Source organism: Apium graveolens, chromosome 6, assembly GCF_009905375.1.
Source record: "Apium graveolens cultivar Ventura chromosome 6, ASM990537v1, whole genome shotgun sequence".
Taxonomy (NCBI): domain Eukaryota; kingdom Viridiplantae; phylum Streptophyta; class Magnoliopsida; order Apiales; family Apiaceae; genus Apium; species Apium graveolens.
The window spans coordinates 67,423,085-67,446,274 of NC_133652.1; the positions used below are offsets into that span (position 1 = coordinate 67,423,085).

The following is a 23,190-nucleotide window of genomic DNA, read 5'->3' on the forward strand; positions in this document are numbered from 1 at the left end:
ATTCTCAAAATTATCAAAGTAAATGTTACTACCCCTTCTTCCTCTGTTTTTTATGACATTTGACTTTTTACATATATTTTAATGTATTTTCATCCGATAATTAAAAATATCTTTATAAAAAAATTTCTTTTATAAATTATAATATATATATATATATATTTTAATTTTTTAGAAAAATGCGTATAATTATTCATTTAGATATTGAAGTGGGTGAAAAAATCGGCGTTAATAAAAAACAGAGGAGTACCAAACCGAATACAATTGTCCAAATTGCTTGAAGTGTTGCAAGTTGCCTACGAAATTTGCAATTCAGACAAAAAACGAGAGTTTCTCCGATTATTCAAACTTTAGCCGTCCAATTATTAATTCAATATAAATTGTACTAACAACTAAATCGCGCGATTCTGCCTAAATTAATCCTAAATTCCATAGTTCCTCGACTAACTGTAATCACAACTAGCAATTGTGATTATGCCTAAACTATCATCAATTCATAGTTCCTCTACTAATACTAGTCACAACTCGCAATGCTGAATTGCTGATACACAATTACACATGCTAGATCAGCTCCAACTACTTGTAATCGCAATGGTGATACACTGATATGCATTACAAACAATGCCTGAAACGATGCCAACAAGTAACACTGCTAAAAGTAATAGAAGCACAAAAATCCCTGCACAAATCACCGATCAATCGCCATTTGTATCGCATTATCGCTTCAAACTTAATCATTCAATTGTAGTGTTCTAAAGGGAAGCAAAACAAATGTTGTACTTAATTGTTTCAAATCTTTCACCCTCCCAAGTTACTAGGCATACAATGCAACCTTACTTATATTATACATGAATCACTAAAAAATAAACGAATCCATATGATATAGTAGTAACATATTATCAAAATTACATTCAAATGTGTATTTATAAAAGATCCACAAAATTAAAAAAAAAAAAAAAAAAACAATTTCACACCTTTAATAATCCTCCATCATATCGTAATCTTCCAGATCTTAAACCTCAGATCCACCTTACACTTAACATTCGCCGTGTTCGCAACCGTCGCTGTTTTTCCAGTCGGCAAATTAGCTTTAATTCCGTCACATTTCACTCTAATTCTGATCTTCTTCGTCTTCGTTCCCGCGATCTTCACTTTCAGCTTCGTATCCATCTGTACCTTCAACACTACACTCTTCTTACTCTTCAAATTCAACGACTCGGCATCAACACTTTGACTCTTAGCTGACACCGTTGACTTCAGTGTAGTTGTGTTCTTCTTTCCCTGATTGAAGGCAGGTATAGTTCCGGTACCAACCGTGACGCCGTTAGAGATGATTTTGATAGCGATTGGATTGAAAAAGTAAGTGATTTTTTTGTTCGGATTGCGAGCTTTTACAGTGAGGTTGAATCTAGAAGTGAGGTGAGATGAGGAAGAGAGATTGAATTGATTGACGTGAAGAGATGAGACGGAGAATGAGGGGCGGTGGGGCCGGTAGATGACGTAGACGATGGCGCCGAAAATTGCAGCGAGTGTGATGAGGATTACGATGAGGAGAGTTGTCCAGAGGCAGCAGCGGCAGCAGAAGCTACGGCGGCGACGGTTGTGGTAAGGTGTGGGACGGTAGGCTGGGCGCGTGGCCGTGAATTGCTGCGCTTTTGTTGCCGGAAAAGCTGGATTGGCAGAGGGAGGGCCGGTGGCGGTGCCGTTAGTTGCAGCGGGAGGTTTGGATGGGAATACTCTATCTGCCATGTTTTTTTGTGGATTATGAATGGAGTGATTAGTGTGTGTTTTTATATATGGTGATGGTGTGTGTTAGTGAATGAATTGTAATTATACGAGAGAGAGAGAGAGACGAAGTACAGAGGAAGAATGAGAAAAAGGGCGAATCTGAGATGAAATGGAAAGAGAGTGATGATGGATACATAACAACAACGATTAATTGCTTAATTTAATTACGCGGTTCCTTCATTACCCCGTTTTAATCATGCCTATCAGTGACAGGTGTATATTACTGTCAACTTTTTGGTTTTATTCTTCCCTCTCTCTCTGGTTAGTCTACTTAATCATGAGTATTAGTAGTTAATAATTAGTTTAATAAATCTGGATTAAATAAGTTGTGTGCTCCTATATGTTATACTGTTATTGTTAGGTCGACCGAAAAATAGAACTGGGTTAGGTCCAGCTCGTGGATTTTGAAAAAGAATAAAGTATCCTACATGCTGTTTTGATAAATTATTAATTGGTGAAAATTAAAATAAATTATTTGTTTTTCGAAAAGAAAATTAATAACTTGTTTACTTCAATATAAAATTATAAGTTTTGATAAATTACTCTTTCTTTACTACTCTCTCTCCTTTATATAGAGTGGTTGACTTTTTTTCATGTATTTTTAAGAGGTTCGAAAATATAATTAGAATTAATATTTTTTTAATTTTCTTTCTAAATTAAAATATAACATATATTTTTTTAAAAAAATTTAATCAAACATAGTTATTTTAATTAAAAAAGAATTAAAAAATATTTTAGATATACATTTAAAATATACATAAAAAGTCAAACGTGCTATATTATGAATTAGAGGAAGTATTTTATTTATTCAAAAATGGCTAGATATAAAAAAGAAATGAATAAATTAACCAAATCTCCTCCTTAGGGAGAGTCATTAAGATTTATGTTTAGAGTGTGCTCCTCACAACAAAATCTATCATAATTTGGGAACAAAATCTGGAAACACTAAAAAAAAAAAAGGAGGAAAGTATTGTATTGAGAAAAGAAATGGGGCGGACGGACGGAAGTGATTAGGAAGGTAGGAGGAGGCGGTGAGACAGAGAGTAGGTAGTGGAGCTGACACTAACAACGAAGGGGTGGGGCTCCGTTACGAGTTTACGTTACCAGCGAGAGATGTCTCCACCTCACCCCCCTTTACACACAAGTTGGAGCTCTGCTGTTGCCCCCCACCCCACGTGTGAAACTGATACCTCCCCATCTTATTTCTACCACCACCCGTGTCTTTCTCAACGTTCAGTTTTCAACTTATATACGGACTACATACGTAATGGACACATTGCTAGATCTGGATCTTAAGTAGCTTTCGGCCCACGGCCCCATTACAGTTCATTACCTAGTTTCGCCTCTCATTTCTAAAAAAAAATAAACAAAACAATACGCTACCCATGTGCTATCTGTAATTTTATTACTCTATTACACTAGTTTTATTATGTAAGGGAAATTCTTCATACTTGCAATCGGTATCGCATATAATTTCGCACAAACTTTTTGTGATACGATTTTTAAAGCAACCGATTCTTTTAACCGGACTCATTATTTAATAGTATAAAGCATCTTAATTTATCCTCAAAAACTTATATTGCAGATCGAAATTAACCCGGTGTTTACTACTCCAATGATATGCACTTTTCCTAAAATTTAGTTTCCACTAATCAGAAAAACTCGATTAGTTAATTTGTCAAACAAATGAAAAAAGGTGGTTATTTTGTCAATGGGTCTGATAACATAAAGCTCTAGTCAATAGTAATTTTACCTTTTTAAGTGTTACTAATTCCAGGTTGCAAACATACGTATCTCTTTTTGCTGTACTAATGTACTCTAAAGTATGCCCTAGCTTCAATGCACATCGCACACCCATTCGGTTTCTAAGTTCAATCTCCAGGAACAAGTTAGCGGAAGAGTGAAGACGATGCAAGTTGATAAATTTATGGAAATTTTAAGACAAAGCCTAGGCAGCAGTAAGGACAAGGTATATATATAGATGACGATGACGATGACGATGACGATGACGATGACGATGACAAACAGGGTGACATTCACAAGTTAAAAGTACCAAGTGTAGTCTAGAGTGATACATAAATCTGAATTCAATTGAATACAACAGATAGTAGCTAAATTTGAATAATTTAGTTTGCAAGCCAAGCCTATCTCTACAATTAAGTGCTTGCTAAAAATTAGGTTGAGGAGATAATATTGCTGCACCATAACCAATTCCTTCATATACCAGCTTCTCTACCTAGCCGCTGTCTCAGTATTTTCAATCCCATGTACCTGGTGTCAGCACAGATCAATAAGTATGATAATTTTGCAGATATATATAACAAGCGCTTTAAGTAGCTATCCAACATTGTATTTGCCAAATAGTTTCACAAATGTACTATCATCTTACCTTCCCATCATCAGCAGAGTGGCTTGAGGATTAGTGCCTGGAGAGTGGGAAAATGTTGAACCGTCAACAACACGGAGCCTATGCACACCAAGAACCTCGTAGTTTGGGCTTACCACCTTACCCACATGGCATCCACCATGGTAGTGCCAGATTGTAATAACAGTGTCCTTGCAGAATTGCTCCACGGACTTGGTATCATTGGTATGTTTGGGGATAAAGTTAACATTGGCCTGGACACTCAAGTTGAGCAGCTTCTCGAAGGATTCTTTGCCAGGCATATAGTTGGTAAGGTGTTTTGAGGCGAGAAGCTTCTCTACAAGACGAATACCATCTACACATTGTTGTAGATCTCCTGGATGGCTAAAGTAGTTGAAGGAAACACGGGGGTTATCATCGACATTAGTGTTAGTCAGGCTCAGTTGTCCTGTTGACTTTGGGCTGGCTAACTTTTGTAGGATAAAACCTCCTTTAAACACTTCATGTGGAAGGTTCCGTTTGTTTCTTCTATAAGCTTCTATAGCGTCTTTTGTCCTTTGCTTTGGAGCCATGGTTGAAAGCTGCCCAATCTGTTAAATGCAAATAAAAAAAAAATTAGTCGGTAACAGGGATGTGAGAAGATTGGTGGTTTTGCAGACGCAGTTCCACACTCTGTTGTCCTGTGTAGATACTAGAGGTTCCAAATTTAATATTACAACTCTATAAAAGTACTGTGTGTGTCAAGCCAAAGTACAAGTTTGAGACAGTTCCTAGCTATTAAGTGTATTCTACTAACCTCGGCAGATAAGATTCCATGGTTGCAAGAAATATTATCAGTGGACTCCCCAAATCCACTACTGGCCTCAATGTAGACACCGATCTTGGTGATCCCTACAGTTTCAATCAAGGTCTGCTCCACAGGCCTATTGAAAGGCACAAATACCGTATTCATAGGGTTGTCTGACATGCCTTTCCCGACAAACTCATTATTTTGCACCACAGGGATGTTTAATTTTTTAAGATCGTTCCTTGGTCCAATGCCACTGAGTAGTAGAAGTTGAGGGCTTCCAATCGCTCCAGATGTCACTATAATTTCACTTCCCTGCCTCCTTGATAGAAATGCTTGATGCTGCTTCCCAGTTTCATCTTTGAATACAACTCCAATAGCCCTGGGCTTCTTCCCTGTATTTCAGAAAGAACAATCGATGAACTTCTTGTTGAAGGATGCCAATAACTTAACTTGCTAGTGTAACTAATTACTAGATTTACAGAGGACCAAGCCAAACAACAGGACATGCATGATTCTAAGGCACTCTAATTACCTGTTGTGTCAAACAAGATCTTTTGCGCTGTTGCATGAATCAAAACATCAAGTTTTTCTGCATTGGCTGATCGAAGTAGTTCTACAGCTGTGCGACGACGCCCAAATCTGTCAAAGATGGTTCCACCAACCTTGGTTCCGTATAAATGATCATAGGTGAATCCGTTATCAGGTGAAATCCCAACATCCAATAGTCCATCCTTCACCGCTCCCTGCCAAGGAGACAGCTTAGGCCTGTGAACTATCTGATCTTCAATCCACGGATACGACTCATTCACCAGTTTTGCATCCAAATTTAACCTTCTGATATCCCTGCAAGCCCAACACATTTATCTACAGACTTAAAACAAGAAAAGGCTAGTTTCTACGTGTACATTTTTGTGAACGAGTAAGCTGTCACTATCTTATGCATCACCGTTTAATCATTACCAGCACATAAATTATATAACAATGCTCCAATACTACCGTGCCGATTGTTAGCTGTCATAACAATTATACTGATATAGCTCATATGAGCAGACTTGAACCACACAGAACAAGCAAACTAATATAAAGAGTTGGTAACAATGGATTACAAATTTTTGTCTAATTAAAAAAATGAAAAACAACAAAATTACAGTACATATATTATCCAACATAAACATACCCGAAAAATAGTAATTAAAGTAGGTTATGAGTAGGCAAACAGATTTTCGAACTAGCAAAAACTGTGCAACCGGTGAACTGTGAGGAAGACATGGATATGCTTATACCTTGCGAAGAGCAGAGATTAGAACATTTGCAGTTATTTAAATTCATGTCAATGAGGTAATTTGGGACAAGAGACAATTTTGTTTGATGGATAAAAAATAACATGGCTACCATAAATGTATGTTCCGCTTCCAATCTACCTAATCTCTCTACAGGATCTCCTCTCATCAAAGGTAGATTAGGAAGAGGGACACTTGACTTTGATTCAGGACCACACTTATCCAACATTTATCACTAACAAAATTAGCACAAGGTAGGATCCAGCTCTTTACTTGTCTTATATCTTTCACATGTATTAAATGTCGTCTTACCCCACTAATCATTGACAAGACGTTCATTACTCCATGTTGTTTTTAATATCCTAGTTAACTCATGCTATCTAGAAAACTCAGATAATGACCTTGCAACAAAACACTGCATTACTAAAGTATATCAAGAGATCGTTTGAAATGTATGCAGATCATACGCTCTATTCCTGTTCGTATAGTGCAGTAACCATAATAAGTACAAGCATGGAAACAAAATTACAGTCGTTGAAAATAATGAAAATTAGTAACAAAACTGTAATTCCTTGTACAAGTACCTTGCGCTTGGTCTGGTGTAGAAACCAGCATTGATGCAAGTGCCTCCACCCAAAACTCTAGCCCTGGCATTAAAAACTCCATCGGAAGACAAAAAGAATTGCGAAGCAGAAGTTGGAGAAATGTCTGCTATAGAAATATGAAAGTTCTGCAAAAACGAAACATTCGGGTTTGCAAATGGCACTCCACCTCTTTCTAATAACAGAACACTCAAGTTCTGTGACAATGTAGCAGCCAATGGACATCCCACCGTGCCACCACCTACTATTATGTAGTCATAGGCCTTTTCTTCAACACTTGTTGATGCCGAAGACGACACCGGTGACGGCGGTTGCGAGAAAGAACTTGCGTATCTGATGAATGGGTATTCATCATCCCAGTAATTAGTTGTCTTCCCTGCATAACCCAAATATTAATTATATTTAAATTATTATTGCATTTTTCGGGATAATATTGATTTTTTTTTGTTAAAATCTGAATTTGCTTTCAAGAAAATTTGTACAGCACTGCATTAATATCAATAGGTATGTGACCACCGAATGCAATAAATATAAGCTAACCACATTTTTACTATACAGTGGAAGGTTTTTAAGGTTTCGAATAAAGCTATACAAAAGAAGGCCCTTTTTTAAGGTATTTTTAAATACACACCTCTATAAACCTGTCAACTTTATACATGTAGCACTTATTATTGTTGAATGTTGATTGCTTTAATGAGTGTTATCTTTGATGAAAGGAATGGCTATTATTAATGTGCAATTTACAAAAAGTGGTCAAAAGGTATTCTGGAAAATACAGGGGGGCTACTTCTAACTGTACCATACATTACTTAACATAACAAATCAAGTTAAGACATAGTATAAATTAGAACCAACTAAAAGCAAATTATGACATGCATACTCTGTGTGTGCATGTTCATCAAACGGGCAGGAGACTATATGTTGGATAACTATTCCCTCATACACGATTGTCAGATTGAACAAGACCAAATAACCGTCTATAATCATTCATTTTGACATGTTATATGTGTAATAAGTACAAAATTAAGTATAGACAGCAAGCAGAGAAGAATTTGGGAGAGAAGGAGAAAATAACCTTGACAAGAGGTGAGGAGCAGAAGAAAGAGAGAGATGTTGATGATGATGGAGGAAGTACTCAAAACCAGAGGCATCGTATGGGATAAGGGAATAATTTGGAGTGCAGAAGATTTTACTTGAATCTCTGCTATTGGTTCACTTTGGTTGGCCTTGTTCTGCAACTTCAGAGTGTGTATTTATAAATATACAACACTTATATGATTTATTTTATAGGAAATATTTTTAAAAACTTTAGGGTAAGAATGATTGAATGGATACATACACCGGCAACCAAAAACATTATTTTGCATGCTGCTGTATTCATTATTCCATCGTTCATTAATTTGCATGTCAACAGAACACCTATGAGATATGACATATTTGACAACACATTGAAATTAATGGATACATTACGTTAAAAAGGAAAATTTCTGGATCGGTCCCGATAATCACCATACTAACTTAAAACATACTAATTTTTTTTTTACCTTTATCTCATACATCTTTAATTTAATTTTCGATTAATACAAGAACAAAGGAATAGGATATAGAAGACAGAAGCTCCAACTGTAAGGAAAAGATAGAAAGATAATAAAAAACGGACGACGGAGTGAATTTAATATAAATAGTGCTAGATAACTCAAATCCGTTCTCAAAATCTTTCCCGAATGACATGACGTGACATTAATCATGTTTAATTTGCAATCGTATATGTATGTAGAATTGCATATTACACTTGAGCATTTGATAACGGTTTTAGTAAACGTTTTGATGAATCGAGCAATTGTCATTTAATATTGGATGCAGGTGAAGTGTTGTAGAAACAGTTAATGCAAGAGAGGGGGTAATATACATGTCCATCAATGATCAGATCATAAGGCTACCATATATTTATTTTTATATCAACTTCTCTGGCTTCTGGTCCATCCAGTATGTGTCCAGCTTCATCACAACTACTTCATATCCATCTACTTTAACCCAAGCATCAAACATCCCACCTGCAACTGCAATTTTTTAATTTGTTTTCTTACACACAATTTATATTTTATATATCCACTTACAATGTCAGTTGTATCTCTTTGTGGACAGTAGAATACAATTAGGTTTGAACAGTTAGATGAAGACGATATGTAATCTTTATGATTTCGATTGAGGTGTGGAGAATGCTGAAAGAAAAGGACATTCAACACATACTCCATACCTCCTCATTCATGTTCATATTACATGCTGCTACCTACTATCTTTTCTCATTTCTCCATCCAATTTGTAGTCGTTCAAATTCCTCGCGCTTTTACCGCAGTAATTGATCTCTTGGTCTAACGATATCTCTCTCGCTTTTTTAACAGAAGATCGACAGTTCGAATATTATCGAAGTTAAAACGTGACTATGTGTGACTTTGATTATTAACAAAAGAACAAAAATGCGGAGACAAAAGATTATTTTTCATAACTATGAAGTGTTCTAAATATAAACAATGAATCATACTCGTAGCTTAGATAGAGAGTAAAAATATACCATTCATACCAATGACCTTTTAATCTAACGATATCTCTCTCATTCCCTTAACAGAAGATCGAGGGTTCGAATATTATCGAAGTTAAATTGTACCGTGTGTGTTTGAGTGTAATTATTTATAAAAGAACAAAAATGTGGAGAGAAAAGATTATTTTTCAAAACTAATATGTGAATGTGACAAGACATCTGCAATATAAATGCAACTCTACAGCTAATGTATACAGAAGAAATGTAGTATTATAAAATCATCAAGCGCAAAAATGATGGGCCTGTTTGGCACGCTACTTATAAGCCACTTGTGGCTTATAAGCCCTTAACAGCTTATCGACGAGTGTTTGTCGACCCAACTTATAAGCTGAATTTACAATTTATAAGCTGATAAGTTGAAAGTTGGCAGTGACATACTTTTTTCCAACTTATTTTCATTTTTTCACTTTTTTCTAAAGTTTTGATTTTAAAATATAAATTTTTAAATATTTTCTAATTTAAGATTCATGAACTAAGATAATTATATTTAATAATTATTTGTTTTAATTCATTTAAATAAAACAAATTCTGACTTATAAGTAAATTTATCCAAACACTTATAGTTATTATAAGTATTTATCAACTTATCACTTATTTCGCACTTAATCATTTTAAGTCATAAGTTACTTATTTTAAGATTTTCCAAACGGGCACTATGTCATGGCATTTTGATGAATATAAGTAGATGATGAGAGAGTTATTATAACACCGTTTCTGAACAAATAACTAAATCAGGTTGGTCTGTGATAAACGTATAAATAAAAAAATTGTCACAGGAAATTAAGTTGGCGACCATACTTTCCCAACGAGAAGGCAACAGTTTTTATAAATAGGCCTCGTGAAATTGATTACTATGTCTGCAGAGACACAATTTCAAGGACAACACGCCTTTAACTGCCGGATATGACATTTCCTCGGCGACGTTGAGCGAGCATCCCATTCCGCAATCAATTCCGGCACCAGAAACAACATACTAGTAAACAAATTGCACAAGAATTGTTCATATAAGGAGGTCATGTATTAATCTTATTATATCAATTATCAAACCATTTGCCAAATATCTTAACTTCCGGCTTTAATTACGGATAACAAGTACACTTGACTTTCGAATTATTGAGAACTTTCACAACATGCTCCTAGTGCTTCATCCTTACTCCCCTGTTTTCCCGCCAATAACATGAAATTCACACTTAAGCAGAACACATTAATGCTTGTTGCATACACATTTTTAACATAGATAACTAGGTGGTAGGAGCAATAAATAAATGAACAGCTAAAACTAACTGAATCATAAACGTTATCAATGAATCCGGCAGCACCAGAACTATAGCAGTACTGATGCATTGCAGCTTTGCACTACGGCAAATTAAACACATTAAGAAACTGGACTACTGTAAGCATCTCATGACTTGATTATCTTTCAAGCTTTCTCCACTGCTATACTGTAGCTCTTATTAATTCACAATCAATACCACATAAATTGAGGACAAATTTATGTTTGTCATATTGACATTATTGTATTGCAAGCACAAGGTGACTGAATTTCCCTTCGATAAGTACACAGAATTTTAAACAGATAAGAAATTCACCAAGCAGACCAAGGAGGAATTTCCTACTAGTAATCAAGGAAATCTAAAGTCCTTTGTTTTATTACTGAAACACCTAACAAGTATTCTAGAACTCCGATCTAAAGTCCTTTGTTTTAGTACTGAAACACCAAACAAGTATTCCAGGAGCAACTCCAATGTTGCCAACTTCGTCACATAATAAATAATATTATATTTTAAATTTTCTCTTTTTTCATATCATTTTTAGCACCCTTCTTTTAAAAAACATTCCAATAATTGACATCCCAAGATGTCAAATTTCATTAATTCAATAAAAAGATATTTAATAGAAATATATTTAAAAATAATATTTTATATATCATTGGGATCACATTAATACCACAAATGAAGTTGACATCTTACTTCCTACACCCCAAATTGGCACTTCATGCCAACTCATTTGTCACCACAATGACATCTCTCGATTCCCATAAAGTGCTAACTTAAGTCACATTATGTCACGTTGACACCCCTCTTAACACCCTCCATTGAAATTGCTCTAAATGGCAGCTCAATTAAATTTTGATCAAAAATCATTTTTCAAGCTAAATCACAAGCTCCCCCAAATTCAAAAATAAAATCTTTTAACTTTTATATATCACTAGCATATTTATATTTTTGAATTTATCAAGATTATACATGTATAACAAATAAAATAATTACATACGTAATAATATTATAAAACCAATTTCGATTAATAATATTTTAAATCATCCCAATCAAATCCTCAAATATCTTATTCCCATCTTTTACAACAAAGACTGTTAACTCTACAAATAAATTAAAGGTCCATATAATAATAATAGATTTTTTTTATTGTGTGCCCATGAACAAATGCTAAGAATTAGTACTTAACTAGGTGTCCACAAATAATTAAATTAATAGAGAGTTCATTAATAATGAACCCCCTGCATGTATATGTACAAAAATCTCCACCAATAAAATTTTTACAACTCATTAATCACATTTTTTTGGCATATACCATGGGCACACACTATACAAACCGTATAATAATTATCTACAGTATCAGTAAACTATCATATCTCATTGGAAATACATAAAACATCCGTATAATTTATCTACAGTTTCAGTTTATATTACACAATCAAATCGAATTAACTTCTCCTAGAAAACAAAACTGGGGATAAAAACCAGAATCGACAACCCACAGAATAGGGAACGACCATCATGTTCTAATACCACAACAGGGATCTGAATCTAGAACCTATAAACTGGAAAACAAATAAATAAAAGAATTTTCTATAGTGGGCTTTTACACAACAAACAATAGCCCTGATGTATGGCCACGTACATAAAAACTAGTCATGTGTGGTATCTATCATGTTGAAGATTTTGACTTCAACCCACGACTATGATATCATCTTGCTAAACATGCAGAAACCCAGCATCAAATACGCCAAATGCTGCAGAGTTTTACTGAGTCTTATCATTTACTGCTGGGCTTGAGTATTCAGTTCCATTATCTGAACTGATCACCTCGGATGACTCGCTTGATGATATGCCAGTACTATCACTATGAAAACTGTTTGCTGCTATTGAGGGGTTTCTTTGATTATTATTAGTTGTAGGCAACTGGCCCTGCTCTGCTAATTTCTTGAGAAGGTTCATTACAGTAGGAAGGAACTTGGTAGATAAAGACAGAAGCGCAGGAAGCTGCAACGATGCACATTTTGACAGAAAATCTAAGAAATTATATAATTTTTGGCATATAAACAGTTAAAAGCAATTCATAGTTGGTTAGAAGTGCTGATAGCCTCTTCAACTCTTTACTCAGACTGCACAAAATACTATCCTGATTCCTGACCCAGAACTTTAATACCGAAAGTAATTTGAATGTAGAATATAGTTGTTTCTTTTTCCCATGTACTAGACTAAGGAGGATATCTCTGGGCATATCATAATTGTTGGACATATCTGGGGCCATTTTAGATGGCCAATTTTTAATATTACTTTCAAACTAAATCTAAGAATACTTTTAAACTTTCGAATCTGAAACTGGCTCTTTTATGCCCTTTATACTTTCTCCCTATACTACTAGTATTTAAAATACTTAATATACTTTAAACACTTACAGCGCCATTACGGAATTCGCCCGAGATGTCTAGTTGCACCCATAGGGCTTTGGAAAGTAGATAACCAACAAAGATGACAAGGAGCCACAAAGGATTCCTGCCATTAGAAGAAAATAATGTGGAGTGAGCATTGTAATAACTAGTACTTGATAATGGTACAATTACAACTGCAATACCATCCTAACAAGTAGCCCCGAGAGCAGGAAGAGAAAAAAAGGTTACACGGAACAAAAGAGAATTATATGACATGCATACCTCAAAAGTGTCATAAATTCATTGAATCCTAACAAAATCATGGCCACAATAGCCCATGGAGGTGGTAACCAGTTGTTACTACGCTTGCTAGCTTCCTGAAAGTCAAAGGATAAAGAAGAACAATCAGTAATACTGAATTCAGAAGGGTAAGATGGATGATCTTTTCAATTTCAAAATCAAAAAGCATGCCTGGGCAGCAATGGCTTGAGTAACTGTGTACTCTGTCTCTGTCTTGAATTGCCTCCATAAAGATTTGCATTGTACAGGAGTAATCAATGTTTTTGATGCCGGAATCTGAGTCAACAGAATTAGGAGAATAAGTAGGTGCAGCAGAGTGGAAATAAGTCATCATGCAATGCCCTTGTAGGTTTCAGTTTTAGCATTTGTGTGCAGGAACACGAAAGCAGGCATAGCTGTCATTGGCCTGATTAATAACTAGACATTTAAATTGTATTGTAGAATAGTTATTTTCGTAACACAAACCCATGCATGTCTAGTACTAAGGTTTGAAACCACTCGCCCACAAGGTAGAGGGTACCTTTAGCAAAAAGTTCTCTACCGGTAAAAACCAGAATGTCTAAAGTAATCAAAGCAGTCACTGAACTGTAGGATAGAGATATATATATTTGATCAAGTACCAACATTATGTCCCGATGACAATTAGAAGCTTATATTCCTCTTATGTGTTCCTATAAAACTAGGAACTCCGTGCAAAATCAAAATCAAGCCCTCAATAAGAGCAAAATATTTTTGTGTGTAATAGTTTACCTCTTCCCAAGTGCTTGAAGCCAGTGCATCAAGTGAGCAGGTGGCCTTATTTGCCGCAGAACCACTGCTCATATCGACTAAAGCAAGTGACAGGGTGTTTTCAATACTATCAGTGCATTTTTCCAAACGTATTGCAGCCATAACTGACAACATCTTCAAAGACTGAAATGAAGTAGAGATATAAATTAAGAATCTAACTGAAATTGTTTACAACAAAAAAAAATAGAGATTATGCATCAAGTTTATCTCATACAGCAGAGCGGGCTGTTTTGGTAATTGCCCGAATGTCTTCTTTTCCTGTCCAGACCCGTGGCATTGAATCGGAATCTTGGCTGAATAGTGTTGTGAACCTGAGGAAGTTTAAAGCCAATCCCCATGATTGAAAGGTCATACCAAAAATTATAAAAAACCAATTGCTGAATTCCAATTGAATAAATAATAAAGAAATTCGGATATTGCAAGAAGTAATACCGGTCTTTCATACGGATCATTACCCTCCCAGCTTCTTCTTTCGCCTTCCCTTCAACAATTCCTCTTGCATAATCCTCCAAACCAGATAGCATATTATTCTTATCTTGTTCGTCCATTTCAAATCCAGATAGTGCGCTAGAAAAACCAGATATGGCTATTTCAGACTCGCGCTGAAGAAGTTCTCTTATTGCAGGCCAGGTTTCATCACTAGCACCGTCTAAAAGTGCTTCCACAGGGGCTGATAATGCCTCACATAATTTTTTCTGCACCAGAAGATCACATCAGATGTCAGGCCCATGTGACAAAAAAATGAAGAACAATGTGCTCCACTTCTTTAATTACTATCATTTTTTAAGTTGGAACATTTGACTAGCCACATATCAATCATATAAAATAACAAAACTTTTGTGATAATTTGCCAACCTTTTGAATATTACAAGTTCCAGAATACATGATACAAACTATTCACAACAATTCATGTCCCCTTTATATAGCATTTTGCATTCAAACTATTTACTAGGTAAATAAATACTGCTGTCTGTTAAGCATTACACATGCCCTAGATACGTTGTACAATAATGATGCAAAAATACCGAAGGTCCAGTTACAAGAACTAAATACCTCATATGTTGTGGTAAGCTCAGACAGCTCTGAAGTACGAACTGCAGCGACATGTGCATCTATATCACGTCGAAGCTTGTCTCTTACTTTTGTAGATTGCCAATTCGCCTGCTTTATGATGGCATCTGCAAAGTTAATGGGTTTGGAAGCCCGCGGATTTAGTGAGCGTTGCTATGGTTTTAATGTCTTCCCAGCAAGTCAACATCTCTATGTTTTTATCTTTTGGTGCTATGATGCTATTGCTTCCGTCAGTTCTTCCTAAGTATTTTATTACATCTTACTTTTTAATTGTCAAAGGTGATTTAATGACCAAAATATCCATTTTTACTCGGATTTAAATTGTTTTGATCGATTAAATGCTCGTTCATGTTTCATAACTTGAACTTATAAAATGATCCATAAGATCTTTGTAATTTACAGTCCAATTACGAGCACACTTGCGAAGTTTAATATTTATTTGATCCAACTACTAAGCGCACCAACATATCATTTCTGTAACATGATCCGTCTACCCTGACCAAACTTGCAAAATTTAAGAGAAAGGGGAGACTCAAAGATTAACTTCATAAAGTTTTTTGCTCCATTTCAAACTTAATTTGAGTGATTTAACACAATTCCAGATGCAGTAGGACAAAGTTGTACACGTAAAAGTGATATTAGTTTGAAAATAACTGCAGTGGCATTTGTACAACCGAATTAAAAAATAATACTAAAATTGACTGAAAATAATACAGTTATATACCTGTACTCTCGTCATCAAAAAGATTCATAAACAACTTGATGGAGTCCCGAGCGGCATCAGCAAACCCTTGTCCTCCTTTCAAAGCATTTTCAAATGCATCTTTAAACTTGTCTAGTGTTCTAGATCGAATATGTCCAAGCATGGATTGGTAGGCTGGTTGAACAAGCTGATGAATCAAAAAGAAGTTGGATAAGACCATGAAACCACGTACACCATATGTCAAAGAAACTTAATGCGCATTTAAGTACCCACGAATTATATATACATATACCTGCAGCAATTTATCTTCCAATTGCTTTCTCTTTGAAGACCTAACGCCGCCTTCAAAATATGTAGCTTCTGCATCATATCTGGGGAGGGAAAATATTTCTCGTAATACACAATATAATTTTGAATAGAATAGGAAAATTTAAAAAAAACAGTAGATAAAATTACAAGATCGATACTATGTGCTACATGTGGAGTATGCGAAGAAAAGAACTGAATCTTATTAATATAGATATCATGATTTATTTTCAACTACAAAAATTTAGTACTTGTTTCCTTCTTCCTATCAATCATAACCAGTGTTTTAAACAAGTCAATACTCCAATTCCAGCCTGTAACAGGGCCATCGACTTTTAAAAGAGGTGGCAAAGAAAAAACAGAAGAAAGTAGTAATTCCGTGATGGAACTTTATAGTGAATGATTCTTCTCTGATAGGAAGTCAATAATGAAATGGTTCTTTCAAGACAGGCCATGTATGATTCCGGAGGTCTTTAATTAATTTGTTTAGGATGTTGAAACACAACTAAATAATTTTACAAATTATCATTATTGCTATTTTGTAAAATCTGCGTTATTGAAACTCTATTGCATTATTGCTATTTTGTTAAATCTGACATTAACAGAAACTCTATTTTAAAGTTATTGGAAAAAAATCTGTGGCTGGGAAATAATAAACAGAAACCTTTTTGTATAAGTTATAAAGAGCAATGTTCAGTATCAAGCTCTCAATTACTGGGTTATCTAATCTTTTATATTAATAGGTTTTAATTATGAGAACAAATATATATACAGAAGTTATTTATTTTTATTTTTTTTGAAACCATCTACAGAAGTTAAATATAAAAATTATAATATATGTATTAAAATGAACTAACACGCAATCCAGTATTCGCCAATTTCCGGATTTAATCTACAAGGTTGCTTATAAGGTCGATTCCGATCTTTACAACATACACTACTGTCATGAGTAGACTTCTTGACCTATGCTCGCCACTAAAAGATAATCCTATGTGGCTTTAGCATCACACAATATGCTCCTCAAAGTTAATTGAGATGGTTACATGTGCATTGATAAGATGATACAATATATGGATAGACTAATATAGATATACTTACTCTGATAGACAGGTGTCAAGAATTGAACTAAGTTTCCTGCCAAAGCTTTGTACAGGATGTGACTGCACAACCTGTTCCACTTCAGACCAGTCCTGCAGTGATCAAATAATTCTTATCACACACAGCTAATATACAAAAGTAAATTACGTTATGATAAATACCAAGACAAGTTACCTTATTTGCGATAAAAGAAGAATATTTTTCATTGGCAATCTCTTCACAACGTACAGTTGCAACCATGACCTATTTATATATTAATGGCACAACATGAGGAAGAGCTAAGCCTTAAGGTAATGATTCTTGTTGACAGATATATCTTGACATCTTACTTTGTGAGCAGGCAGGTCAAGATCCTTGTTCTCTTTAATGACCCTCCAGATTTCTTGTGAACTGAAAGAAAACCCTGAAGCAGGAACCACACCGCTCCTGTCTCCAGCAAGTCCACCAGGTGCTATAGACTGGTTGAATCGCTGCCTTAAGCTAGCAACCTTCATTTGTACAGATTGAGGACATAACTTGAAATTTAATTATTCATATTAAAAATAATTTCTTTTCTGCAAATTAAGAATCTCATCGTATCAAACATGAAAATTTTAATCTTGCATAAATCGAGATGGTAGAGACACAATTTTCTTTTGAATTGTTGATATAAAGTACCCTTGTGCATATTAGACATCCTTCATCTACCTGGTTCATAGCTAGAGAATATATTGGCATAAATCATATGATATAAATATATCCAGACAGTCCTTGCCACTTCATAATCTTCTCGCCTTTTTTAAGATCAGTTCTTTCAGCCCCACCATAGTTTATTTTGTCATCCAAGTTTTATACTAATTATACCCTATCATTTTGGTTATCGGTTATGAATCCAGTTGTCATATCATATATGATGCTTTTCAACATGCCTGGAAAAATATAACATGTTGTCTGTGATTATACACGTCTGACAATATAAATCGTGAAGTTATCAAGTAAATTAAACTTATAACTATATTGAAAAGCTGAAAGAAAAGAAACCATGAACATGATAAATTACGTAGCTACAAAATATTTAATTCTCTTACAGGAAAACGCAATCTTGCTGATCAAATTAAGCTCATCACTCATTCTATAAAGAAAACAGATGTCTAGATATTGTATTCTGCAACACAGAGATAAAGAAATAAGTGTTCAATTTCTAAAAATACCTGCTCTTTAAATTGTTCTTCCTTCTCTTCGTAACTAGAAAGAGCCAGAACTTCAACCTAGGAAATGCAACCAAACAACATCTATGAGTATAATAACTTATATCTTAATTATCAGTACATCATGGTCATTCACATGCCAGTAGTCAGCAAAGGTACTTACATTGAAAAATGCGCTTAATGGGGTTTCCTTGTGGGCTTCTGGCTTGGGAACAGAATCCCATATCTACAATGAAGGAATAATTAGATAATCAACAATATTAAGAATTAGAAAATATAAAAATAATAACACAGGTTACCTTCTGTATATCTTCTCTTAAAACAGGCTCCAAATTTTCCAAAGGTGTCTAACAATGAAAACATTAAGAATTATCTGGTCAGCTTACGATGATTGTCAGAATAATCAGGTTCACATACTAGTGCACAGATTTAATGAACAAACACAACCTTGGAATATATCGAGTAATACAAGACATAGCATAACATATGAGGTAGAGAGAAACCTCACCCTTGTTTTATCACGTATGACAAACATCAAAGTTGTTTTACGAGGACTGAACAATCTCATCATGACCTGTAAATGATCATCATAAGTCACGTAAAGTCGTCAACCCTGTGATGCATCTGCAACCTAAAATATAGAGCTCAACTATAGTATTATCACCTGAAAGACGGTCTTCAAGAGTGGCTTGTTTGCTGCCTGCTCCCGTCCTATGTCATGACACCACCTAAGATTTAAAAGATGAGGACCGAAACCATGAATGAATATATAATATAAAGTAGATCCAGTATTTTATAGTTTGCCGACTCCAGATAATACATACATATTTATTAGCACAATATCTGAAACAGCAAGGGCGAAGAGGGCACTTTGCTTTTCAAATGCTGTATCATCCTGTTACAAAAAGGTTCAAAAAGTTAACTAAACATTTATACTTTATCCATAGCTGAAAGATTCTAAGTAGCAGGTTGAAGTTAGCTATGATTCACCATAAAAGAAGCAAATCAATTTGAGATCAGTCAATAAGTATCTTAAAATTTAATATTGATCCTAAAAAAAATTCAGATTATTAAAAAAACAATATATTGTTAAAGAAAACAGATAGTCTGTCACTATGTTGATAAAAGATAAGAATACAGGGATCAGTAGATAATGTGACAGATCAACGATTTACTGTCACTAAGACCGGATGAGGCTGAACAAACATCAGACGAGTAAGTATAAAAGGCAGTTGTATACTTGTACGCTAACTCGAGAGTGAGAAGTAGATACAGAAGCTAGAAATCGTGTAGCTTAAATGTGAAATATACCATAACTACTGATGCTGACACCAATGCACAGATTTTGTAGGGGAATACATGTTGCACAGCCTGCAATGATTGCTAATTTGCTCTATATTCTTATTATATATATACAAGTCTAAAAGGGATATAATGCTGCATGACAAGTACAATGCAACTTATGAGTTATAAGGATACAAATATGTATTTAACTATTTATAATGTGACAGATGAATTCCAATTATTGGTGGGACATTATGATAAAATGATAAAAATATTAACACAGGAACATATATAGGAGTTGCATCAAAATTTATAAGCAAATAACACAGGACATAAATTGCACCTCTCCTCGTTCTCTTCCATCAGTGCCCTCCAGATCCATCACAATGGTACAAGGCTCAATTCCAGCACATCTTGCCATCCATATACCTTTCGTGGTTTGAGACCTAACATGGATCAAATATAGACAACCGTTATTTACTGATTAGTGCTAAGAATGACCCAAAGTAGAACATTTAACATATATACCTTCCTTTGTAGGCGTCCATCTCCCTGAAGTTGGTATGAAATAAATGATTAAGTAATGTACTTTTTCCTGGAAAAAGACATACAAATCGGCGAAATCATGACTTTCCCTAATTAAAATAAGTACTAATCCTTGTAGTAAACATGCTTGAAAAGGTAAGACAAAAAATACATTTTACTTTATGGAAACAAGCAAAAATAGAGCACATAAGCCAAAACTAAATGTACACTCCGACACGGAGGTGGCAAAAACGGTATAATATTTAGTACCAAGATAAGTAAATGATCTTGTGCAAAAAAGAAAATGCACTGATCCAAAGTGACATCAACTGTATAATCCTAGGTTTCATAGACTATTTACCTTCAAATGTAAATATTGTTGTGGACAGCATGTGTCTACTTGTTCAAAAAATGAGACATACCACTACTTTGGGGGCCCATGATCGATACTACAGCATATGAAAGTCCACAATCAGACAGCTTCACTTCCTTCATAAAATTTTCAAGTCCAGAAGCGTTGAAAGTGCCATCCCCGTCTATGAGGTGAGTGGAGCAACATTCACCATCCTTCCCTGAAAAAGATTATAATTTTTGTACCACCGCTTTGTTTGTACTCATCACAGAGTTATCATACATGCGATATCAATCGAAACTTTAAATTTAGTTAAAATAAATTTAATACAAGACAAAATACTTTCACAGTCCATTTATCTTCTGCTGTTTTGGGATGAACCAGGGATGTCAATATTCAACACGACCGAGAAACCTAAACAATCCCGACAGGATTAAATATGAATTAGGGCTGAAGATCTAGGATTCTGGTGAATTTTGGGTCAACATGAAAGTGCCCCCCAGAAATACATTTTTTAGAAAATGATTATTAATTTACAGACGTGTGATGTAGTTCTTCACTAAATGTTATTTTCAATCTTAAAATATAGGTTAAACAAATCATATTTTCCATTATAATGATTGAATATCGAGTCAGACGTGTCATTTTGGAAAAATAGGAATTTAAGTAGCATCATTTCGAGTTAACAAGTCAGGTGTCAAACATGTCAAGTTTAAGTCGACCAAATTGACTCCTTAATATTCGGGCGGTTCGGGATAATCCAACATTTTAGCATGCTTGAAACAAGCCGACCCAATGACTTGACATTGCCGCCCATGAAGACATGCTTGGAAATATAATTAGCATCATATTAGTTCCAATACAACTGTCCGATAAGCTATAGAACTATATATCCTAAATATATCTTACAAGAACATTTTAAATTGCCTTTGTTCTGTAAATTAGGTTGGCAAGTTAAAGTATATACAAAACGATCAAAATCTCAAACCTTGTCTACTTGACCCTCCCCCCCTCGTATCCCCATTTCGAAAAAAGAAAAGAGGCAAACCAACCTAAGTTGTTCTATGTAAACTATAGTATCTAATTGCTCTCAATCTGCCATCTATCATCCAATATTACTAATCAAAACAGTAGAATTAATCACTTGAATAAGCATCCCAAACCAAAATCAAACACAACCAAAAACTAAACCCTGATCTAGTCAATTACAATACAAAAAAAAGAACACTAGAAAACCCTAAAAGCAACATCTAATCAGAAGAAATCAATCAATCAAAAAAACAAAACTTACTAAATGGCAGTTAAGTTATATAACAAGCATATATGTATATTCACTGCATATTAAAAAAATAGAAGTGGTGAAAAGCAGCAATCAACAAAGCAAAATCAAGTAAAACCAAAGATGAGATATGTGGAAGAATGTTGATGAGGAGAGTTGATCATACCCATAGGAGTATAAAACTTGTTTGATTGGTCGAAGAAAATGAGGGAAAATATATGATGATGATGATCCTTGGAATGAAAAAAGAGCGACTAAAAGTGGTGCGGGGCGGTGTGGTGGGCTGTAGGATAAATTAACATACAAACATTCGCTCGTTCTTTCGAATTGACTGCTGCTACCCTTAGCTGGGAAAATTAGGCAGTGTGCAGGTGCACATATATTTATTTTATAATTTTAAAAAAAAATTATACGGACGTCTTTATCGGAGATCTCGGAGACCACATACTAGGTTGAAAGTTTTTTTATTGACTCTTATATAGATTTCCAAGCCATGGTATCTCTATGGCGTCCGGGAAGAGGATTGTATGTTAAACAAATGGATTATAACAGGTTTCTTTTCCAATTCTATCATGAAATGGATATCAGGAGAGTCATGGAAGGGAGCCCCTGGTCGTTTGGCCGTTTTCATGTGGTAATGGAACAATTAAAAGATGGAGACAACCCTAGAACACTGGAGATTAATAAGATTGATTTATGGGTTCAGCTACACGATATGTCTGCAGGATTCATGTCACAACAAGTGGCTACTGATACTGGTAACTACATTGGTACATATGTTGATGGAGATCCCAATAATTTTGTGGGAGTCTAGAGAGAGTACCTAAGGATTCGAGTAACTTTGTCACTAGATAACCATATTAAACGGAGAACGAAGTTCAGGAAATCAGAAAAGGAATGGTGTTGGGTTAATTTCCAGTATGAAGCTATTCCCACCTTTTGTTTCATTTGCGGAATGATCGGTCATGGTGAAAGGTTTGTGACAGAGTTTTTGATACTCCAATGGAGAAAATTGAGAAACCATATGGAGCCTGGCTTCGTGCAGATTCAAGGAGGAAAACCCATACAATGAGATCAAAGTGGCTTCGTAGTGGTGGTGTTTCTCAGGCGAATAATTATGGGGGGAGAGGCGATGTAACTGTGAGTACGCACAATCCTGTAAAAAATGCGTTGGTTCAACAAACTAGCGCCAGTTCAGGATA

General features: G+C 35.0%; 3 protein-coding genes across 5 annotated transcripts; all 3 read right to left on the minus strand.

Annotated features, from left to right (window-relative positions):
• Positions 1–818: 818 nt before the first annotated feature.
• On the minus strand, positions 819–1,956 carry LOC141667136 (NDR1/HIN1-like protein 13). The gene has a single exon (XM_074473512.1). The coding sequence runs from the start codon at positions 1,744–1,746 to the stop codon at positions 988–990; it is 759 nt and encodes a 252-aa protein (XP_074329613.1). The 5' UTR covers positions 1,747–1,956; the 3' UTR covers positions 819–987.
• A 1,846-nt stretch (positions 1,957–3,802) lies between these two features.
• On the minus strand, positions 3,803–8,138 carry LOC141663679 (protein HOTHEAD-like). Its single transcript, XM_074469470.1, has 6 exons — positions 7,898–8,138; positions 6,805–7,198; positions 5,473–5,783; positions 4,947–5,332; positions 4,175–4,740; positions 3,803–4,056 (listed from the first exon to the last, which is right to left on the minus strand). Exons 1-6 carry the CDS (start codon positions 7,971–7,973, stop codon positions 4,002–4,004), a joined length of 1,788 nt encoding a protein of 595 aa, XP_074325571.1. The 5' UTR covers positions 7,974–8,138; the 3' UTR covers positions 3,803–4,001.
• A 3,898-nt stretch (positions 8,139–12,036) lies between these two features.
• On the minus strand, positions 12,037–22,331 carry LOC141664376 (protein ROOT HAIR DEFECTIVE 3-like). 3 transcript variants are annotated; one of them, XM_074470313.1, is made up of 24 exons: positions 22,155–22,331; positions 21,052–21,123; positions 20,780–20,929; positions 20,361–20,427; positions 20,176–20,278; positions 19,373–19,443; positions 19,213–19,276; positions 19,057–19,122; positions 18,848–18,895; positions 18,712–18,774; positions 18,552–18,608; positions 17,691–17,849; positions 17,536–17,604; positions 17,362–17,453; positions 16,250–16,328; positions 15,979–16,144; positions 15,237–15,361; positions 14,616–14,878; positions 14,398–14,494; positions 14,145–14,306; positions 13,566–13,670; positions 13,377–13,471; positions 13,122–13,218; positions 12,037–12,702 (listed from the first exon to the last, which is right to left on the minus strand). In XM_074470313.1, exons 2-24 carry the CDS (start codon positions 21,062–21,064, stop codon positions 12,463–12,465), a joined length of 2,451 nt encoding a protein of 816 aa, XP_074326414.1. In that variant the 5' UTR covers positions 21,065–21,123; positions 22,155–22,331; the 3' UTR covers positions 12,037–12,462. The 3 variants fall into 3 exon arrangements, with proteins under 3 accessions (XP_074326414.1, XP_074326417.1, XP_074326415.1); XM_074470316.1 differs by lacking the exon at positions 21,052–21,123 and adding an exon at positions 22,001–22,043; XM_074470314.1 differs by lacking the exon at positions 21,052–21,123.
• Positions 22,332–23,190: the final 859 nt, after the last annotated feature.